Genomic DNA, 23,034 nt, shown 5'->3' with positions numbered 1-23,034 from the left:
TGCCACCCTCACGGAAACTTGGGCTTACCTCTCCTGAACCCAGCATGAGGTCAACTGTCTTACAGACCTAAAGCACCTGTGACTGCACACAGGGAGTGGTCAGTCCCACCTAGTGTGGTCACATGACAGGACCCAGACACTCCCCCAGCCTTGTCACCTGATGGAAGTTGCCCTACTGTCCCAGAACCTCCATCTCAGTGGGCTTGGAGTCAGCCACCTGACTTGGCCCCTGGGCCCACTGCAGGCAGGCAGGTATGTGAAGATCAGAGACTGGCACTGTTGTGACAAACGTGATAAGTCTCCAACTCACTCTGACCACTGGAGCAATCCTAGTATTGCTGTCACTGAAGACTGCGAACCTGGTAAAACAGCAATGGCTGGTGGCCTGGCTTGGGTTCTGGAGTTTAGTTCTGTGCCCTGAAAAAGGAACCAAAGCTGGTGGCCTTTGTTCTCTGAGCAACTTCATGGGGACCCTGTGGGGCTCAGGGTAGCTGTGTGAGGTTGGGAAGGGACACCTTCTGGGCTGATGCCAGGTCAGAGATACCCAAGGCTTTGGAACTGAGGAAAGCCCGGAGAAACAGGCTGACCGGCACTCCAAGAAGGGAGTACCCCCAGTTTCCCACTGCCTGGAGTGAGGCTCCAACTTGATGGTAATAGCTGCCTTGCTGAAGAGAGGGGCCTAGAGCCTGTGGCTAAGTAGGTAAGAGGCTCACTGAGTCCCACAGGGCTGATGAAGGTCTGTGGGAAACAGGTGGGCCATTGGCACTAAGTAACATCTGCCTCCTTTGCTGAGGTCAAAAAGGTCCTTTCCTTCTGTCCCTAGAGCAAAGTTCATGCCTGCTGCCACCGTCTCCCCTCCCTCCTGGAGGATCAGAGCCACAGTAGAGCTAGCTCCTGTCCTAAGGAATGAGCCAGCCAGCTCTGGTGGCCAATGAGGATTGGCCACCTCTGGTCAGTCCTTCAGGCGGAGATCTCACCAGTCTCCTAACCCTTGGTCTTGATGCCAGGTTGCCCCATCTCCAAGACTGGCTTTTTGTTTTTTTGTTTTTGTTTTTGTTTGGTTTTTTGGATTCAGTTTTTTTGAGACAGGGTTTCTCTGTGTAGCCTGGCTGTCCTGGAACTCACTCTGTAGACCAGGCTGGCCTCGAACTCAGAAATCAGCCTGCCTCTGCCTCCCAGAGTGTTGGGATAACAGGTGTGCGCCACCACCACCTGGCTCCAAAACTGGCTTTTCTAAGGAAGGCATTTCCTTCATGGTCCCATTGTCCTTGGAAGGGCATTGGGGCTGCTAGGTAAGACCGAGGTGGTAAAGGAAAACATGGGGAGGTGGGGGACACGACACTCAGAACAACCACCTCACCCAGAGCTGGGAAGTTTGGGACAATTCAAGGACACAATGAGAAGGCATCTGGGAGGCCAGAGAAAGTGGTCACAGTCACTGATAGTCACACAGGGAGGGGCGCTGTTTTGGTATCTGATGCGAATAGGGAGGGGCGCTGTTTTGGTATCTGATGCGAATGGGCAGACAGAGAAACCCAAGTTCCAGGTGGAGGCCTTGGTTGACCTAGGAAGATAATGGGCCAGGCCTGGGGGAGGTGCGGAGCCCAGTGGGGGAGGCCTGGCCCTCCTCCCTCCCTCGGTGTTCCTTGTGTAGCATACTTCAACCCCACAGCTCTTCACGAGAGCTGCACTGCACACAGGAGGTGGACAGACTTCCCCATCAGGATGACAGGCAGAGAGGGACAGTGGAGCTAGGTGTGATGGAGCAGATGGGCAGATGTCTGCGTTCAAGGCCAGCCTGGTCTGCAGAGTGAGGTCCAGGACAGCCAGGCCTACACAGAGAAACTCCAGAAGAGGGGGAACTTTGGGGAGGGGGCATTCTTATTGCCCTTGGGTACAGGCATGGCGCATAGGACTGGGAGCAGAGACCACTTAAAATTCCCTCCACCATTACCTCCAGTATTGCAACAGCCCCACAAAGGACCTAAGGGAAGCTGGCTGCAAGCATTTTATTGAACTCTGCTGAAAACACTTTATTGAACTCTCCACCCACCCCAAAGGAATCTAGGCCAGTAGATTCTGTGCCTCAAGGCTTCACAGACAGGGGTGTGGCCAGCACTCCCCCCACTGATGGCCACAGGACCAGCCTGCAGAGAGGAAGGTGGCAGGGGTCAAGAGAGAAGGGCCAGCCAGGCCTCAGGGGCATTTAGCCGGTAATGCTCCTGAAGGACAGTGAATTCATTTGCCTTACAAAAACCCAGAAAACCTGTAGGAAATCTCAGCACTGTCCTGAGTTAAATATAAAAAAGGGGACAGTCAGAAAACAGCACGGTTAGGGTGCCGGCACCTCTAGGGGTTGGGGGGCAGGGACCAGCCCTGCCCCAGCTGCACCTCACTGAAGCTGCAAATGCCAGGCCCCACCCAGCAGCAAGAAGACCAGCAGCACCATGGGAAACAGCTGCCCAGGGTCCTGGTCAGGTGACACCTGTGGGACCAAGAGGGCAAGGTGAGTGAGGTCCAGGGACCACCTGGGGTGGGGGAGGAGATGCCTCTTGGGGACTCAGAACAAGCACCTAGGCACAACTGGGGTATCTGGGACATAGTGTGAACTTGGACATTCAGCCAGTGGGGGTGAGCAGAGGAGGCGACCCCAAGACCATGTCAGAGAGCATCCTCTCTTAGAGGAAGGCTCTCTGTAGGAGGTTCCAGATGGCACTGTGTGTACTCAAACCTCCCTGGGTTCACCAGCCAGGCAAACAGGCTGCTGGGATGGGACAGAAGTGCAAAGAGGTGGGGAAGAAACTCTAGAGAGGGGTGGAGACTGGCTAGTTAGACAGCACCACTGATGAGCTGCCGGCTGCCCAATGGGAAGGCTAACACGTGGACTAGGGGCTTCAAGGTTCTTACCCAGGCGCTAGGAGTCAAGACTCTCCAGGACCAGATATTTTCCCTGAGGTTAGTGAGGCTTCCAATCAAGCTTCTGAAAAGACCCCTGATACCCGTCTGGCTATAGGTGACAGCGAGTCTGTAAGACATGACAGGAGCAAGGTGGTTACAGTAACCATAGGCACTGGACGTGTACGAGTATGACCCATTACAGCGTGGCCCACAGAGAGCCCCTGTGCTGCTCTGGCTCTGCCCAGAGTCAGCCCCAAAGAGCATCTCCCACTCTGGAGGCCCCTGGGCCTCTGGGGCCAAACCTACACTGCCTTGTGAGCTGGGGGCTTCTCCAGGCTCTCCAGCTTGAGTGGCAACAGAAAGGCCCTGAGTGGTGCTTGATCTACTGCTAATGCCAGAGGAGGATTGGGGGACCCAGGTAGGGGGTTCAGGCTTTGCCCGAGAACTCCCACACCCTTCTTCCAAGGTTTGCAGGGCTCCCTTGGGGCCCAGCCCTGTCTGGTTCCACTGGGGCAACTGGTTACCTGTGCATAGCAATCCCAGGCAGCTGGACCAGACGGGGGCTCCGCAGACACTGGTCCATCTCATCACCGATGCGGGCCAGCCTCAGGGCCACCTGGCTTCTGCAGGAAGTCAGACGGCAGTTTGGTGTAGCCATGCTGGGGAGGCCATACCACACACCCAGCCTAGTTTCTGTGGGACTCAGGACCCAGCAAGAGGAAGGCAGTGGGATACTGGGAAGGTGGGGGTGGGGGTAGCAGCAAACCTTGGTGTCCCTCTCTTCCATGGGTACACTTTGGAGTAAAAGCCATTTCAAATGTGCCCCCTGTAGGATAAGCCACGGGCTACCTGAGACATTAGGCAGAGGGGCCAACGTGGGCCTATCTCAGTCTGTACCCCAGGCCTGCCTCTTGTGGGAGTCAGACACAAAAGTACTAGGGAGTGTTGTCTCAGAGATGTGTATCAATGTATATGTGGGAATGTCTATATTTCACACCTCAGTGTCGATAAAGAAACAGTAGACCAGGCAGCAGGACACACCTGGAGGTCTGGTGGGGCTGGAGGCTCAGCTGGAGGACTGGTGTGGCTGAAGTCAGGGACAGCTTACCCCAGAAAAAGACCCGAACTTTCCTTTAGAGAATCTTGGGGAGGGACCTACCTGGTGGGCTTTGATGGTAGAAAGGAACAAGTGGGGATGTTTGGAGCCCCCCCTCAGTTGGCTTCTTACGAGGTCCCCTGCTCCGAGACCTGTCCCTGGTTCCCAGACTCAAAACACTTAGGCCTGCACCTTCCCAGATGGAGAGCCGTAAACCAAGTGCCCGAGTGAGCCAGGCCTGGTAGTGCACGCCTTCAATTTAAAGAAAATCTCAGGGGCTGGAGAGGTGGCTCAGCAGTTAAAGATACTTGTTGCTCAGGCAGAAGTCATGATTGTCTACAACCACCTGTAATTCCAGCTCCAGGGATTCCTCCTCCTCCTCTGAATACTGCAGGTACCAGGGATGGACACAGTGCACAGACGTACGTGCAGGCAGGCACTCGTGCACATAAAACAAATCTTTAAAACAGTACAAATTCTCCATTGAAACAGGAGATGCACTTCTATGGTGAATACACACACACACACACACACACACACACACACACACTGAAACCAGCCTGGCTAAGCCCTTCCTGGGGTTTGCCCGCACATTCCACACCAGCGACGCAGCAGCTCACTGGAAAGTCCCTATAGAGGGCATCTCAAGGGCCACCTGCTCCACACACCCAGTGTCCTAGGTCTATTCCTGATTCTGATGGTCACAAGGGTTCAAGGAACCTGGATAGTTGCCTGGCAACCGGGTTGAGAGGTTTGTTCCCGCCTATTCCCTGGGAGACCCCCAGGAAAACACTGTCCCAGGTTCACTTCACTCAGGAATGGCGCAGAAAGCGGGGAGACACTGATTCCCTCCGGAGTGGCAGAGAGCCCTGAAGCTGAGGGCACACATGAAGAGCTTACCCATGCTGACCTGCCAGTCAGCACGGGCAGAAGGGCTTGCCTTGGCCAGTATGGCTGCTCTCTGTCTGCTGGGAAATGAATGGTGGGTCTCAGAGCCTGGGGAGGGAGGGACCTTGCCTTCTGGACAGAGGCAACAACAGATATGCCCTCTGCTATTGAAACCAGATAGCCCAGGTTCAGGCTGCATTGTGCTGGTCCCCACAGCCAGGAAACAAACTGGAGCCCTGTGAGGGTGGGGAGCACCTCGGGGAGCACCCTACCCTGTTCCCTCCCACCCTGCTTCCTCCCTCACTCCACTCCTCTATATAGAAAGTCGTGTTCCATCCCACCCCAGTGGAGGGTCCAGTTGGGCCCTACCTGCCTTCCAGGCACTCCATGAGGTCCAAGTCTCTCACAGGACTACGGTTTTCCCCCTCCACAGGTTCCTTCATGCTGGGAGACCCAGACGCCACTGGAGGTTGGGGGACCTGGTCTTGTGGAAGAGTCTTGATGACGTCTTTGGCCATTAGTCTTGTCTCTGACATGTGTTCTGTGGGAATAAAATAAGGCAGAGTGTGACTAGATCCCCAGAACTATGCAGCGGTGGCTACTGGGGCTCAGAACAACAGACCATAGTAGGTTCTTGGTATGTGGGGTACAGGAGACCCCTGGGGACTGCAAGGCCTTGGTATATGAGTTCCTGATCCGCCTCTGTCCCAGAATGGCTCACAGAAACCAGAGATGCTTCCACCAAGGCTGTTCAAAGCTAGACTATCTTTCTCAAAGCAGGCCACAAAGCTTCAACAAGATTCTGGTCCTCTGTCCTTGTCCCTTAAAGATCAGGAAGTTCAAAGTATCTGACTAGACTCCCCACTGGCCCACCCCAGTCTGTCACAGAGTGTGCTAATGCTGCTGTTTGTCCAGCCACAGCTCTGCACACCACTGTCCATGTCCAGATCTGAGCATCAAACCAAGTTTCTCCAAGGGCTGGGAGAAGGGCTTAGACTACTGAGTGCTCGTCTTTACCATACAAGCATGAGGAGGACCTGACTTAAGATCTCTAGAACGTAAGGCAGGGCACAGTGCGACATGCCTGGAACCCCAGTACTGGGGGCTAAGACAGAGTCCATCACGGAGTTCGCTGGCCAGCCAGCACAACTTTATCAGTGAGCCTCAGGCTCCAGATCCTGTCTCAGAAACCCAAGTCAGGGCCGGAGGTACAGGTTAGTCAGTTAGAGCGCGTGTGTACCACTCTTGCAGAGTAACAGAGTTCAATTCCCAGAATCCACACTGGCAGCTCACAGGGGATCAGAGTTCTCTTTTGCCCTCCAAGGGCACCCACACTCTCATGCACATATACATACAAATCTTCGGGGGATAGGGACCCAAGGTGGACAGTTCCTGGGGTACAGCACCCAATGTTGACTTCTGGCCTCCACATGTGTGTGTGCATGTGTATATAACACACATGTGGGTGCACACCCACACATAAAATGTGTACACGTGAAAGTTCTTCATGTCTCCAGATGTTCATGCTGAAGGCTCCCATGAGATAAAAAAAAAAGTGACTGTCACTTTTCTCTCTTTGACCGTCTATGACAGAAACATGGGCCATGACCCCAGTAACGGGGGAGGGAATGTCAGACTCTGTTGCCCCACACCTAAGAATGACCTTACCTCTATGGCCATTTCTTCTGAGCTGCTTGGGCCATCATCCAACTCTCCCCAACCCGCCCCAGCCCCTCTAGAATCCTGCTTCACGCAGGCTGTGTGCCTCAGCAAGTCACCGAGTCCTAGGTCTCCAAGTGAGCAGATGCTCACTGGGGACAGAGGAAAGCCCAGGCACCCCCACTCACAAGAAACTGAGGTGAGCTCCCACAGAGAGCAACTCCCCAGCCCTGACTTTAGGAAGAGCACAACTCATGGGTTTTATTGTTTTCATCCTGGTGACGGAACATGAACCTCCTGCAAGCCAGGACTGTGTGTGCCGCTGGGCCACACCCACAGACTCACTCCTCGTTTACTTATTATTTTCTTAGTCTTGGTGTGTGTTTATGATGGAAGGAGACACATGCCACACTGGCCACAGGGAGGTCAGAGGACAACCGTTCTCCCCTTCAGTCTTCACACAGGTTCTAGGAATCACACTGAGGTCACCAGGTTTGCAAAGCAAGCACCTCCCCCACTGAGCCTCCTCCCAGGCCTTGACACCCCTCCACCTCCACCTTTGAGGCAAGGTTTTTTGTGTAGCCCGGGATGTCCTGGAACTTTCTCTGAAGACCAGCCTAATGTTGAACCTGAGATCTGTCTGCTTCTGCCTCCTGGTGCTGAGATTAAAGGGGTATGTCGCTATTCCTTTCCCCCTTTAATGACTGCCATTTCTCTGGAGTAATTATGGCAGATGGGCAAGATAAGACAAGAGTCCTCCATGATCCAACACCGATCAGTCTTTAAACACTTCTGTAGCCACATACGCAGCTTCCAAACACAGTGCTTTGCAGCCCCGTCTCCCTCAAGCTCCTGTTAGAGGCTTCTTTTTGCTCTCTAACCATCCCTCAACTCCTGCTAGGACAACTCTTCAGCACTGGCGCTCATTGAAGCCCATCAAGACCCTCGCACACATTAACTTTCCCAGCATCCCTTGCTGATGCTGGTCATGTGCTCAAGTCTGGCCAGTGACGTCTCTAAGAAGTTGGACACAGGGTTGGAAGAACGGGAGCAGAAGCCAAGCTCACAGAAGCACAAAGACCCCTGCCTGAACCTCAAAGACCACGCTGTCCCAGGTAGAACTTTCTGCTACCAACACAGCATCATAAATATATAAAATAAATAAATCTTTAAAAATAATTTACTTGCCAGGCGGTGGTGGTGCACGCCTGTAATCCCAGCACTTGGGAGGCAGAGGCAGGCGGATTTCTGAGTTCGAAGCTAACCTGGTCTACAGAGTGAGTTCCAGGATAGCTAGGACTATACAGAGAAACCCTGTCTCGAAAGAAAAAAAAATTAATTGCTCAACTAGATGGAGTCAAGCAGCCAACCATCAAACAAGGTTCCAGGAGGCAGGGAACATGGAAAAGGCCCAGCACGTGCTGGCTAGGAAGCACTGGTATCTGATGTTCAGAGGAATAATGATGCCATGGCTTTGGAGGTCACTTCAGCTGCGCAGAGCACACGAGGAGGTGAAGAGTCCCCTGGACCACACCATATTTTTATATAGGACATGATGCAATTGCAGGAAGCAAGATCGTATGATAGACGGGGTGGAGAAATGTGAGGGGCAGAGCATCTCTGTACAGCAGGAAATGGAGACCACTGCCGAGGGCACGTTGGGTCTAAAGCTGCTGGAAAAGAAGGCTTTTTTTTCATCCAGTTAGGAGAACAAATCCACCTCCATTGAGACTGGCAGAGAGGGAGAGTTACGTAAATGGGAACTAGTGTGTGTGACAAACTCTTCCCGCATGCCATCTATTGAAATTACCTTTCCAAAGAAATGACCAAGGCTCATTTAGTGGCTTAAACCCACTGGCCTGTCAGCAGGTATTTCTGATCCTTGCAGCTGGAGTTGTCTGCATATCACTTGGGAATAAGCAGCTAGCAGTAACTAGCTGCCACCCTAAAACTAGCAAGTTATAAACTAATAATTAACTAGACCTCCTTACAAGAAAGTGAGAATTAAAACACAAGGAGAGAGGCTGGAGAGATGGCTCAGTGGTTAAGAGCACTGACTGCTCTTCCAAAGGTCCTGAGTTCAATTCCAATTAACCACATGGTGGCTCACAACCATCTGTAATGAGATCTGATGCCCTCTTCTGGATGCAAAGAGCACTCATATAATTAAATCTTTAAAAAAACACAGGAAGGAAGGAAGGAAGGAAGGAAGGAAGGAAGGAAAGGAAGGAAGGAAAGGAAGGAAGGAAAGGAAGGAAGGAAGGAAAGGAAGGAAGGAAAGGAAGGAAGGAAAGGAAGGAAAGAAAGGAAGGAAAGAAGGAAGAAAAGAATGAATTCAAGCCAGGGCAGCTCCCCTCCAGACTGTAGACGTGAGGGCTAGAGCTGCAGCATTCAGCCAAGGACAGTAAACAGGGCAGCAGAGCCTGTTCCCCCAGTAACCCACTCCCCGCCTTCCCAGTAGGTTCAAATTCCCATTCAGAGTTTCCAGCTCCTGACATCAGAGGCTTCCTGAACCCCCAGTGGTGACCCCCACATCTGTAATGGCTCCATCCCTGATGAGGCTGGGCAGGACTCTGACAGTTCACCCCACAGGGCACCCACTACCTCAGGTCCATGGCATCGAGGCAACAATGGTGTGGACCTGGACTCTTAACAGCCCAACACAAACACTTGAAACTCTGCCTTCAGGAGGCTAAGGCAGAAGGATTGTTTTGAGTTCAAAGCCAGTCCGGTACTTTCTAGTCTAGCCAGGGCTTCAGGAAGCAGAGACCTTTTCTTAAAGAAAGAAAGATAAAAAGAAAAAGAAAGAAAAGAGAAGAGACGAGAAAAAGATAAAAGGTATTGAGCAGCAATAAGAATCCAAAATTCTAGCCGGGCGGTGGTGGCGCACGACTGTGATTCCAGCACTCGGGAGGCAGAGGCAGGCGGATTTCTGAGTTCGAGGCCAGCCTGGTCTACAGAGTGAATTCCAGGACAGCCAGGGCTACACAGAGAAACCCTGTCTCAAAAAAAAAAAAAAAAAAAAGGAAAGAATCCAAAATTCAGAACCCTGAGCCCCAACATCAGAGTGCAGGAACTTTTTTCCATGCACAGAATGACTTAATATTCCATATATTCCCTATAAATTCCTCTCAGCCCATATGTGAAAGTGCACAGGAGAGGTAAGGGTAACTGACTTTCACGAGTAGGCTCTGACCTCATCTCCATACTATGTTTTTTATGGCGTGTGTGTGCGCGTGTGCGTGTGTGTGTGTGTGTGTGTGTGTGTGTGTGCGCGTGTATGCGTGTGTGCATGTGTGCATGTGTGCATGTGTGCGTGTGTGTATACTCAAGTATGCATGAAAAGGCCAGAGGTAAGCATTGGTGTCTTCCTTGGTCACCCTCCACTTATTTTTTGAGGCAGGGTCCTTCCCTCAGACCTTTCAGCTGGACAGCAAACCTCAGGGATCCTCCTGCCTCCGCCACTCCTGTTCTTCGGTCGCAGGCAAGCACGGCCAGGCTCGGTTTTCTGTTTCCGGGCCGAGGCTGTTAACAGCCATCTCCCAGCCCCAGCCCTTAATATATCTCATTATATATGAGCAGATAATATCTTAAATCCAAAACATGTCCGGCGCCCAATCCTGAGACAGTACAAAGGTCCTGCTGGCTTGAGCCTGCTTCTCTCCCCTGCACGAGGCTGTGCAGGCACAGTGCACACAGCCACCCTCTTGAGGGCATGGGATTAAACACTGGTCCCCATTCACTCGTCACTCCCTGTACTAAAGAAAGGGAGTTGGGAGTCTAGGCCCTTGTGGGACTAGACAGTAAGCTGGGACCCTCCAGGTGTCTCAGGACTGCCTTGAGACAGGTGACTGTCAGCAAAGTTCCTCAAATGCCAGCGATCAGGGAGCACTCAAGGTGACATCATCAGCCGCCACAGCAGGCAAGAGGGTGTGGCAAGCTCCAGGCTTTGAGAAGCCATATAAGGGTAGCATTGTTCTTCCTTCCAGAAGTGGAAAAAGAATACGCGTCCAGAGTTTGTCTCAACAAAGAGGTGGCTGTCTCCCCTTCCTGAGAGGAAGGTGGGGAAGAGGTGGACATCTGTTCCCAACGAAAGCTCAAATCTCACAGGAGCCAGGCTTCGAGGATAAGAAGCGTAAACACAGCCGCAGCCGCAGCACCTGCTGGGCGACACCTTTGCCTGGAGGCAGAGGAGGCAGAAGCTATGGGCTACAGCGGGAGGGACAGGGGCTCCACCTGCTCAGTGCACTGCAGACCCAGCTGCAAGACTGTAAAGTAGGAGCAAGCCCCCTACACCACTCGGCCAGGACCTGTGGAAGGGGCCAGGCGAGATCACCCGGTATCACCCATGTGTGCTCATACAGGTACCTCAAAACCCTTGCCGCACCTGTCCCAGGGAATGCTTGGCAGCAGTCACAAAAGAGAGAGATGAAGGATCTACAGTACAGAGATGCCAGTTTGTGTTTAGCTAGCTTGGCTCGAAGCTACTCGGAGCCCCGATGGGCCATGATAAGCCCTTTCCCAAGCCTGGCCAGCGGCCAGCAATGCTACCATCTCACAGGAGCAGCCCCACCTCACTGGCCATGGGGCAAGGACAAGGCTCAGCATTAGGACACCTAGGGGGTCCCCTCCCTCCTGCTAAGCCTCCCTCAGGCCAGCAGGCATGTGGGTCTATGTAGCATCATGGTACCACGGAACGTCAGACTAAACAGACGTAGGTCAATATGCTCCGTACACCAAGCCAAACGGATTTCATGGATCAATCATGGTGGCACACGCCTTTCATCTCAGCACTCCAGAGGCAGAGGCAGGGGGATCTGTGTGAGTTTGGTCCAGCCAGCCTGGTCTATACTGTGAGTTCCAGGCCAGCCAGGGCTACACGGTGAGACCCTGTCTCAAATAAAAAAAACAAAAAAAACAAAAAAAAAACAAACAGTTGAACACAAGTGCATTTTCTTTTACAGTAACAACAGAAAAAGGAAAGGAAGAAAGAAAGGAAGGAAGGAAAAGAAAAAAAAGGCTTCAGGTCAAGTTAATTTTGTAAAAATCTTCATATAGAAATGCTAACACTCCTACATAAAGGATGGGAAAGGAGGCGGCGCTATGGCACAGGCTATATCCCCCTACTCAGGAGGTGGAAGCGGAGGATCGAGAGTTTAAGGCCAGCCTGGTCTACATAGCAAGTTAGAGGACATCCTGAGCTACCCGAGGCTTCATCTCAAAACACCAAACATAAAATAATCGATACCATCAAAGATGCAGATAACAAGAGATAAGGATGTGCTTATGGCCGGCGTGTCTTGGCGTGTACAGACTAGAAGAAACATGTGCGAACGAATGTGTGTGTCTGCGGGTGTCTGTAGTGTGTGCCTGTTGGGTGGTCCTTGTAAAATTGTATCCACAACCTCGCTGCCCTGAGGCTCAGGCCAGGGGTGGCGACTCCTGGCATGCAAAGCCATTTCCCTAGGAAAGCAGGCCAGGCTCTAATTTGCATCTGTCCCCTCCTCCTCTCCCCAAACCCCAGCCTCCACCTCAGAGCTTCCCCATGTTCCCAACCCACCCCAGGCGGGGCCACAGTGGAATGGAACCTCGGCCCGGAGGGTCGGGCACCCATCTCCTTCTTCCTTAGAACCCTCTTGGACGCCACAGCTCTTGCATCTTGATGGGCTCAGGACAGACTTCACTCTGACCATCCTAACCTCAACTCACCTTTCCCGTCCTCAGCACTCAATCTCCCCACATGCTGTTGAGTGGAGATAAAGCAGCCGCATTGCTGGGACTCCTTGTCCAGGCAGGAGTCCTAGGGCTGTTAGAGCCCCTGTTAGAACCTGGAGGACTCAGCTCGGGTAAGCAAGGCTCAGCTCTGTGTGGATTTGCCCCCTCCGCATCCAGTGGAACTCCCCCACTGCCATCAGAAATCAGCTCATCTAAGCCTTTCCCATGAGCCTGTGTCCACCTCAGGTCAAGAATCAGAATGGAGAAGGCAAACAAGTGTGACCAGGGCTGGGTAGAGTCCCTTGAGGAGGGTCGTTGCAGACGCATTGCTCTGCTGTCAATCATCCTACCAATCCCACCCCCTCCCAGGCCATATCATCTCTAGCAGACCTCCACCAGGCTGAAGCCTCAGGGCTGACCTACCACAACTCTGGGGATCCCCAGAAGCCCCACACACCCCAACCAGGTGCTACACTACACTTATTCTTTCTTCCAGCCTCGGCCTTGGCTCTGACCACACCCAGGAACCAAGGCTGGGCCATGCTCTGACTCTGGACCTTTGCAAATGCCGTGACCACCATCTGAGCATGCTTGGGAAACCCGCCATCCATTCCTATGGGTTGGGAAGAGCTCGGTCCAGGTATCGTGTTCCCAGACGCTATGAGCCCTCAGAGTTCACAGACGTTCTCTGATCTCCAACCAACTCTAGTGGATGTTGCTGTTTCAGAGCCTGGATGCAGGCCACTGGGTGTCCTTGGGCAGGTTAGTAAACCTGTCTGAACCTCCCTGTGGTCTTCTAGACTGGAGATATTGTTGTAGGGGCCCAGGGATATAATCCATGTTGACAGACCTAGTGGAGAGTGAGCAGCTGCAAAACAGCTGTTAGTGTCTGTGGCCCACTTCCAATATACAGAGCAGGTGTTTGTTGAGAGACTAAATGAAGGCCGGGTATTCCCAGAAGACCCCGTATGACTCCCAGGAAACTGTGCTGTTTTTGTTTTGTTTTGTTTTGAAACAGGGTTTCTCTGTATAGCCCTGGCTGTCCTGGAACTCACTCTGTAGACCAGGCTGACCTTGAACTCAGAAATCCGCCTGCCTGTGCTTCGTAAGTGCCAGGACTAAAGGTGTGCACCACCACTGCCAGGCACTGTGCTGGTTTTTATTATCAAGACTTCTTCCTTCCTTCCATCCGACGAGGATTCTTCAGTGAAAGGAGAACACACCCACCCAAGTCCCCACCCCGGCTGCAGCCGACACCCACCTCACTACACGCTCACAGTAGGAGGACCTGCTGCTAGTTCGGAGCCTTGTTATACCCAATGAAGTCAGGATGCAAATCCAAGCTGACCCTGCCAGTCTAGACAAGCAATGTAATGATCCCCTACAGGCTAGCCTGTCTTTGTGTCCTCGGCTGTGTGACCACAGGCTCAGCTGGGAACCGAGCCTGATCTCTCCCTCCCAGGAGCAAAGAGAGATCTGTCCAGTTCGACCCTTCAGTCCCGGGCAGCAACCCCCATGCTATGTCTTGTCAGGTGTCCCTGACAAGGAGGCAGGACCCTGCTGCCCACCTCACAGATGTATAAACCAAGAGCAGATGGGGTAGCCTGGGGTTACAAAGTCACCTGGGTAGGCAGCTGGGGTGTCACTCCTGATCTGTGCCATCAGAACTCCTTACTGCCCTTCCCTGGTACCATTCCAGGCCTGGACCTTGAAGCTCGAATGTCCCAACTGCCAGTAGTATATCCAACTTGGAAACAACTTATGGGAAGACAGACCTGGGCTCTAGTCCCTACTCTGTCTCTGCTATGTGACCGCAGACCAGTCACTAACCTCTCTGGCCTCAATTGAGATAGTCTCCTGCACAGGACTGACCGACCACTACAAGGGTGCTAAGAAGATGAAGACACACACACACACACACACACACACTGTTGCCAACCAGGGCCTCCATTAAAGCTGGGCCATTGAATCAGCAGACACACAACCAGCCAGTGGCCAAAGCCCCCATGCTCCACTCTAAACAGGCAAGTTCACTGTCTCAGGAGGGGTTGATCAACAGCTACCAAGTTGCACATGTGCATTCTGAGTTGCAGGCATGTGTGCCGCGTGACTCCTGCAGGCACCCTGCAGGTACCCAGCAGCTCTGGGGAAACTGAGTGGGCGATGAGTTCCAATTCCCAATATCCATACAAAAGCCTGATAGGAGCTGTGTGGTGGCCGCTGTACCCTTAATCCCAGCACTCAGGAGGCAGAGGCAGATGGATCTCTGAGTTTGAAGTCAGCCTAGTCCAGGACAGCCAGAGCTGTCTCATCAAACAAAAACACACAAGTAAACCACCACCACCACCACCACAACAACAACAAAAAAAAAAACAATGAAAAACACAAAAGCCTAGGATGGTAGGGCTTGGCCTGGCTTTTGACAGAGGCAGGAGGATCACCGAGAGTCACCGCCCAGGCAGTCTAGCCAAATCAGTGAACTCCAGGTTCAGTGAGACACCCTGTCCCCCAAAATGTAAAAATGTAGGGAGTGATTAAGGAAGACACCCATCACTGACTTCTGGCTTCTACACACCTGCCTACACACACACACACACACACACACACACACACATGACACAGACGGATACATTTACATACACAAACTTATCTCTCAAAGGAGGGGAGGACAGGCTATCAGGATGGGGGTGCGGAGGAAGGCCATTGGAGGGGCGTGGCATTTCTACCACAGATCCGTCCATCACCATTCAGTGTGATTCCATGCCTGTAGAACCCAAGACCAATTCAAAGAAAAACAAAAATTCTCATTAATGGCTCAAACTGGTGGGTCTTAAAGTATTTTTTTCCCCAAGACGGACTCAGGACCCCATTCCCAGGAACCTACAGAAGTCCAAAACAGTTTGCTTTGGGGTGGGGTGGGTGCGGCTCACTTCCCAGCAGTGACAGAGAAACAGCAGGAACGGAAGGAAGACAGGAGAGAAAAAGGAAGGGACATTTGTGTCTGTGAGTGTTGTCCAGTAACCTGGAAAGTGGGGGCCTGGAAGTAACCCCACAGGCTCAAGCCCTCGGTGTAGCCTGCATCTGTCACCACCAACCTCAGCGCTGCCCCTGAGTGCAGCCACAGTTAGACTGATCTGTTTTATTTCTTGTGTTTTGCCTGCGTGTATGTGCACCTTACACATGCAATACCCCTGCAGGCCAGAAGGGGGCATCAGGTTTCCCCCAGAACTGTAGTTACAGGTGGCTGTGGATGGCCTACTGTGGAGACAAATATTCACATTTCATGGGTCACAGAGCCGTTCGTAGTTATCTGTAAATGACCTCACAGAAGAAAGATCTAGAAGCAAACCTTTGAAGAGGCAATGGAACTTAGAGAAGTGACTGCCAGGGGACAGGGAGCGGTCCTCAGCTTAGACAGCCATCGTAAGCTTTTGTTTTGTTTTATACAAAAATCCTGGGGTTTCAAGGCTGGCCTTGAACTTCTTTTTTTTTTTTTTTAAGATTTATTTATTTATTATATGTAAGTACACTGTAGCTGTCCTCAGACACACCAGAAGAGGGCGTCAGATCTCATTACGGATGGTTGTGAGCCACCATGTGGTTGCTGGGATTTGAACTCAGGACCTTTGGAAGAGCAGTCGGTGCTCTTACCCGCTGAGCCACCTCTCCAGCCCAGGCCTTGAACTTCTGATTCTTTTGTCTCTGCCTCATGAGCGCTGGGATTCCAGACACACTCTACTATGTCAGTTTTATGCAATGCTGGGAAAAGACCCCAGAATTTCAAGGATGCCAAGCAAGCACACTACCAACTGAACCAGCCCTAGCCCCAGCTTAAATGTTGGACAAAGGGAATTTGCCTATCATCCTGGACCCCAGCACCTAGCTGCTCTCCAGATCCTTCAATTTTCCCTCACCTACAGTGCCCCTAAGGCTTGCGGGAAGACACAGAAGGTCACTCAGCTGTGTTTAGGGAAGCCACCCACCAGGGGTCTGTTTCCTTCTCGCCAGGCACATGACCTGAGCCCTCAACTGTTGGTTTAACATGTATTTCTCTGGGGGAAACTCCCCTGTTAAGACAGACCCTCGGAACCTCAGGGTTCTGTGTAACTTTGGACAGATTCCCACAGGCCTCCTGAACCCCTAATTCCTCTTCAGAGAAGGGAGGCGGGGAGGTATGTTTGCCTGGCTAATCCTCTCTGAGCATATTCTAGTCTGGGACTACAACTCTGTGGTAGAACACCTGGACAGTACCGGCCAGGGCCAGGCTTCCTCAGATCAACAGGGGAACTATAACGATGTAACAATTCTGATTGCCTGATTGAGTCTAGAATCTCTCAATCTCTCTCTCTCTCTCACCCCCCCCCCCACACACACACCCACACACATACAGAACTCTGCTTTTCTGTCCCCATTAGAGAAGGCCAGAGTAGCAAGCTACCACCTCCTGTTTAAGCTTCTAGATTCTTCATATGCTCTGGAATGTTTGAGCCTGGGGAGGAAGCACCAGAGCTGACTGGGTTCCTCTGGGAGGCGGAGCCCATCCTCCCTGTTCTTTCTGGTGGTGCTGGCCTCCTACCTAGACCCTTTCATGCCTTCAGCAACCCATGCCCTAAGGCCAGGGGACCTGCTTGCTCCCAGCCCTCTGCCTCCAGGACAGAATTCAACTGCTCCTCGCTCTGCTGTCCCAGCTCTCTGGGTCAGCTAATTTGGTAGGGCACTTGGTCTTTTATGGTCTCATTAAATGTTTGCCCGTCTGTCTGCCCAGGCGAAAGGTCTCTGTAAAAACGGCAACAATGATCAGCTCACAGGACAGGGTGGCGCATGCCCCTGTGCGGAGAACCCTGCAGTGGTCTCCAGCACGTAGCCTTCCACCAGATGGTCAGGCATGCTCTCCTTCGCTGCCCTCCCCAGCATGGTAAGCTTTCTCTCAGGTTGGGTAACTGGGCACCACGTTTTCTCCCATCTCCAGAAAAACAGGTTTGCTTGGCAGTGCCCTGAGGGTGTTTTGTATTGTCACAACTCAGTGTTGACACTAGGTAAATCAGCTGCCCTCTCCCAGCCGCCCTGTGCCCTGCCCTCTCCTGCCTGCCTTCGGGGCCAAGAAATGGGCCTGGAATGTATTTGCTGACACTTTTCTCCTAAGGCTTGGCTTCAGCCGACCAAGGGTAAGAGAAAGGAAACAGCCACACACGTCCAGTCCAGACCCACTGCTGGCTTCCTGGTGGCCACGACCAACAAAAGCCGGGCATCGCTCAGGACTTCCTTGAAACGGCTTCGAACAAAACTGATTTCTCTGGCGGGATTCGCCCGGTCAGCCGCAGCGGAAGCAAGGGCCATTAATTGTCCACGAATGTAACCGACTCATTGAAAACAGGATGCTTTCCAGGGAGAGGGGGAAACACTGTCTGCGGCAGGACAGCTTGAAGTCTCACTGGCCAATATGGCCTTCCAAATACCCCTGCCCTGCTACTAAGAGGTGGGAAAGGAACACAAGACAGGATAGCAAACTGCACCCTGTTTCTTTTCTTTCAAGACAGGGTCTCCTGTATTCTATGCTGGCCTCCACCTCAATATGCAGTCAAGATTGAATAGCCTTGGACTTCTGCTTCCTGCTGAGTGTTAACTAGTGCGGACCTCTGTCCCTGGTTTATGCGATGCTGGGAGCTGAACCCAGGGATCTATGTGTGAGATCCAGCCACTCTACCAACTGAGCTACAAGCTCTGGTTTCTTCGCTCTCAGTGAACCCAGCACTGATTTCATTACTGTGTATCAGTCACCCTCCTCCACAAAGAGTCTGGGCTATGGCGGGCGCCCGGGACCGAACATTTGATGTTCACTGTCTCACAGAACCTGCAGGCTACAGAAGGCCAGGACACAAACACATTGAATTATTTCAGACAGTCAAGGGCTTAGGACAGAACAGCTAATGGGTGATATGACAGGAAGGGTGGACAGGAGGGGTGGTCAGAGAAGAGGTCAACTGAGCAAAGACATCAGGAGATGAAGAGCCGGGGCTGTGTCGCTCTGGCCAGCTCTTACAAACCTCCCAGTGCTTGACGAAACATCGCTACAAAAAAAGGATCAACTGTGGCTCAGCGGTAAAGTGTTGCCGAAAATCCACAAAGCCCAGGGTCCCATCCCCAGATCTGGAAATGAAACAAAGGCAGCTTTAAAATGCTAACTAGGGGACAGCTGAGAAGGGACGTCAAAGGAGCTTGTCACCAAGCTGGAAATGGCACTCTGCGTTTTCCAGCTCAGGATGAAAGCGAGCATTCTCCAGCAAGACGCACATGTTGAGCCGGGCGGCGGTGGCGCACGCCTTTAATCCCAGCACTTGGGAGGTAGAGGCAGGCGGATTTCTGAGTTCGAGGCCAGCCTGGTCTACAGAGTGAGTTCCAGGACAGCCAGGGCTACACAGAGAAACCCTGTCTCAAAAAACAAACAAAAAACCAAAAAAAACCAAAACCAAAACAAAACAAAAACCCACACAAGTTGAGTTAAAGTTAAAAAAATAAGCATTATGCTGGGCAGTAGTGGCGCACACCTTTGATCCCAGCACTTGGAAGGCAGAGGCAGGTGGATTTCTGAGTTCGAGGCCAGACTAATCTAAAGAGTGAGTTCCAGGACAGTTAGGGCTCCACAGAGAAAACCTGTCTCGAAAAATAAAAAAACAAAACAAAACAAAAATAAAAAACAAAAAAGCAGACTAAGAGAGTCAACACACTAAGGAGGCAGACAGGAGGATTGAGAATACAAGGCTAGCCTCTGCTACATATTGAGCCTTACTTAATTAAGAAAAACAGCAGTGTGCATAGATCTGTTCTTTCCATCCCCAGCTACAAATAACCTTGACAGGATAACTATAACAATAACTCTACCTGGAATCTAGAACTCAAGCAGTGAAGATAAGAGAACCAGGAATGTCGAGACCAACCACAGCTACATAGTGAGCTGGGGGCCAGCCTGGGCTATGTGAGACTGTGAGACTATGCCTCAAAACCAAAAAATGGGGAGGGAGGGAGACGTGGGGGCGGGGGCAAGGCTGGGAGGTCAGGGGTCCCACCTGTCCTAGGCAGGACACTAGATCCAAAGGCAGCCAAGGGCCCCAGATACTTCAGTGGACACTTGCAAAGCAGCAACAGTAACATGCGCAGACAGAGTGGGAATCAAGGTAGCATTGCTAAGTAGCTCAGCCAGCTTCTTGGGTGAGGTCCCTCCCCACCAGGCCGAACCACGATGCATTTCACAACCTCAACAAACTGAGGTCCAGAATGGTGAAGGAACCTCTAGAAAGCCACACAGTCAGAACAGAAAGTAGGTCACAAGTAGAGGGGTTGGTGTGGCCTCTAAGAAAGCCCTCCAGGATTTGACAGAACCGGCTCTTCGTGACCGCTGGGCCATAAGCCTGTTACTCTATCTGAAATGAGTCCTCCTTCCCAGAGGTTAAGATTAAGGTTCACTGACAACCCTCCCAGCCCCCAAAGTAGGTAAGAGACCAGCCTTCCAGAGAGCTAGTGCAGCTGGCTCCAGGCCCCAGTAACAGTGTTATCACCTGCAGCGACAACAACAACAAACAACACTTTGCAGGGGTGGCTCAGTACACTTCAGAACAGCGATTAAGTTTACAAAACCACCTGCACCCGCATCCTCAAGGCCACAAGGTCGGAAAAATGACACAAGCTCTGAGCCCCCGGGACTGGTTGTGGCGACCTTGATGGCCCCTCGATGCCCACCCGGTCCCTGCGCCTGGGAGCTTCGGGGAAGTGATGGTCTGAACTACCCAGGTCACCTAAGAAGGCCCTTCTGCTGCCCCTCGGAAGACGAAGACGTTTGTCCCCGAGTCCCATGGGGGACAAATGCGAAGCTGGATTCTGTCGGGGACAGGTGTGAACTACCAGGTCGCAGCAGGGACGGTATGAATCCCAGGCTCCCCGAGGGAGGGACAGATGCGAACTCTCAGGTCCTCGCGGAGACAGGTGCGGACGCCATCTTCCGCCTGCGGCCCGGGCTGAGCCTGGCCGCCCTACGGTGGCAGTGCCGCGCCCTGGTCTCAAGCTGCTCCCCCTAAGTTTTCGACTACGAGGACACGGCGACAGCGAAGGCCACTTGCTCACCGCGTCCTGGAGCCAGGATACAAGGGCCACCCCAGTGCACGGACGCGCAGCGAGACACGCGGACTCGGCTAGCACCTTCTGGGGTGTCAGACGCAGAGGGGACGTTTCAGAACCGGGGCCACCGAGGTCCCCAACCTTCCGGCCACTTGGGCTAGCGCTGCCCAGCGCTTACCTGCGGAGCGGAGCTGGCGTAGTGGCTGGCGGGCGAGCTGCCCGAACACCTCTCGGCTGGGACGCCGGTGGCAGAGTCGGGGGCGCTGGCTGGAGGCGGGTTCTTGTGAGCGGCGGGCTGGGCCCTGATAGGTGGCCGCGCCCGTCTCTCCCCTCCCTTTATCCCCTCCCCTCCCCTTTAGCCCCTCCCTCCGAGGGGGCTCCAGATCCCCGGCTCCAAAAAGTTGCTACAGAACCGCTGTTTTTAAGTCCCTAACTTGCAGACGTCTCTCCGTCGCCTGCGGACCTCCTACTGTATCCGCGCCCGTGTGTCTGCGAGTGTCCTCTCCGCGCCCGAGTATCCGTAGACGCCGCCTCTGCCATCGCCGTGGCCAAGCCTTAGCAAGGGCTGCTTACTTGTTCCTCATGGTACTCCTAAAGGCCCGGTGCGTTTTCCCTGACCACTTACCCACGTAGAAACCGAGGCTCAGAACGAAGGATGGCTTGTGTGAAGCAAATATTCAGAACTCAGTGCTCTTTTCAGGCTGCTGCGCTAGCGAGTCGGGGATCTTTAGATCTTCACGAAAGTCGAAAGTTCTTCCCAGAACTATAGCACTGAAGCCTATAGCTTCCCTTTGCCCCCGCCTGCTACAAACTTCCCTCTGCACCCCCCTCTCTCCTCTCTTCCGGTGTGTACTGGCTGGTTTTGAGTGTCAACTTGACACAGGCTGGAGTTATCACAGAGAAAGGAGCTTCAGTTGGGGAAGTGCTTCCATGAGATCCAGCTGTGGGGCATTTTCTCAATTAGTGATCAAAGGGGAGGGGCCCCCTTGTGGATGATACCATCACTGGGCTGGAAGTCTTGGGTTTTGTTTTTTTTTTGTTTTTTTTTTTTTAAGATTTTATTTATTGTTATATCTAAGTACACTGTAGCTGTCTTCAGAGACTCCAGAAGAGGGCGTCAGAGCTCATTACGGATGATTGTGAGCCACCATATGGTTTGCTGGGATTTGAACTCAGGACCTTTGGAAGAGCAGTCAATGCTCTTAACAATGCTCTTAGTCAATGCTCCAGCCCTAGTCTTGGGTTCTATAAGAGGGCAGGCTGAGCAAGCCAGAGGAAGCAAGCCAGTAAGGAACACCCCTCCATGGCCTTTGCATCAGCTCCTGCTTCCTGACCTGCTTGAGTTCCAGTCCTGACTTCCTTTAGTGATGAACAGCAGTGTGGAAGTGTAAGCTCAATGAACCCTTTCCTCCCCAACTTGCTTCTTGGCCATAATGTTTGTCCAGGAATAGAAACCCTGACTAAGACAAATTGGTACCAGCATAGTGAGGTATTCCTGTGACAACCTGACCATGTTTTGGGGAGGATTGTGGAAGGACTTTGGAACTTTGGGCTAGATGAGCTCTGTGAAATGTTCTGTAGGAGCTTGGAAGATAATGTTGAGAACAGTGCCAAAGATGGAGGCCTAGCTTGTGAAATTTCAGAGGGAAAATTTAAGACTCTTATCAGGGCCGTTGCTGTTTTGATTGTAAAGATTCTGTGGTTTTGGTTAGCTGGGCTGAAGAATCAGCTGTGATTAACAAGATACCAGAACCACTAAAGCAAACCTTTGTGTTACTGGGACTATTGATGCTGGTTAGCTGGAGCTAAGAAATTAGTGGTGATTAAGAAGAGACCAGCATCACTGAGGTGAAATCTTCTGGGATGTGTTTTCTGAGAGCACAGAGGCTATGTTCCAGAGATAGCTACAGTTGTACTTTGTGCTATGGCTGACTTGGTACTGTGTAAGAGTCACCCAGATGGTACTGGTTTTGAAGGCATGAAAGGGTCATGAAGAGCAGCTGAGGCTCAGCACTGTGAGAGGCTGTGGAAGGCCATTGGTGAAGGTGCAACCTCATTTGCAATTGATGGCCCAGGACTGAAGGACTCATTGCAATTCACGCATAGGAATTGAGGCTTGGCACCATGGCCTATGAGAGGCTATTGGTGAAGCCTAGTTACAGCAGAAAACAGCAGTGTTTTGGAGATGCCAGTGCCATGTGATGACCACCAAGAGCAGCAGCAGCAGTGGAGGACAGGCAGCTGGAGCCTAGAAGACAAGCTGTGTGCTACAAAGGGCAGAGCTGGAGAAGTGACCCATGCCCTTAGAGGAGCCCAGAAGATCGTGAATTGGATCCCAGACATCGAACCATTGGAGTTTGAGTTTTGCTTTGATTGTGACTATGCCCTGATATGTTTCCCTCTAGAAGAAAGTATTTTAGTGGAGCCCACAGTTAAGAGACTTTGAATTTTTTTTAAAAAATATGTAGTTATTTTATGTATGTGAGTACACTGTAGCTGTCTTCAGACACCCTAGAATAGGGCATCAGATCTCATTATAGATGGTTATGAGCCACCATGTGGTTGCTGGGATTTGAACTCAGGACCTCTGGAAGAGCAGTCAGTGCTCTTAACCACTGAGCCATCTCTCCAGCCCGGGACTTTGAATTTTTAAGAGACTTTGAATTTAA

The 23,034-nt window shown here is 52.2% G+C and overlaps 1 protein-coding gene across 2 annotated transcripts; it reads right to left on the bottom strand.

Moving 5' to 3' along the window:
* Positions 1-1,995: 1,995 nt before the first annotated feature.
* On the bottom strand, positions 1,996-21,145 carry Bik (BCL2 interacting killer). Of its 2 annotated transcripts, none has more exons than XM_052160165.1 (5): positions 20,991-21,145; positions 5,252-5,423; positions 3,423-3,521; positions 2,908-3,025; positions 1,996-2,485 (listed from the first exon to the last, which is right to left on the bottom strand). In XM_052160165.1, the coding sequence occupies exons 2-5, from the start codon at positions 5,416-5,418 to the stop codon at positions 2,393-2,395; spliced, it is 477 nt and encodes a 158-aa protein (XP_052016125.1). In that variant the 5' UTR covers positions 5,419-5,423; positions 20,991-21,145; the 3' UTR covers positions 1,996-2,392. The 2 variants fall into 2 exon arrangements, with proteins under 2 accessions (XP_052016125.1, XP_052016124.1); XM_052160164.1 differs by lacking the exon at positions 20,991-21,145 and adding an exon at positions 20,544-20,649.
* Positions 21,146-23,034: the final 1,889 nt, after the last annotated feature.

The sequence above is a fragment of the Apodemus sylvaticus genome, chromosome 17 (genome assembly GCF_947179515.1).
Source record: "Apodemus sylvaticus chromosome 17, mApoSyl1.1, whole genome shotgun sequence".
In the NCBI taxonomy this organism is placed as follows: Eukaryota; Metazoa; Chordata; class Mammalia; order Rodentia; family Muridae; genus Apodemus; species Apodemus sylvaticus.
This window is presented reverse-complemented; position numbering and strand designations above follow the sequence as displayed.

Excerpts from the sequence above, each read along its gene's own strand:
- Bik (XM_052160165.1), bottom strand. The coding sequence starts at position 5,418 with ATGTCAGAGACAAGACTAATGGCCAAAGACGTCATCAAGACTCTTCCA. Across the intron at positions 3,522-5,251 it reads ATGGAGTGCCTGGAAGGCAG|AAGCCAGGTGGCCCTGAGGC; the intron begins GTAGGGCCCAAC and ends GACTTCCTGCAG. Across the intron at positions 2,486-2,907 it reads TCTTGACTCCTAGCGCCTGG|GTGTCACCTGACCAGGACCC; the intron begins GTAAGAACCTTG and ends TTGGTCCCACAG.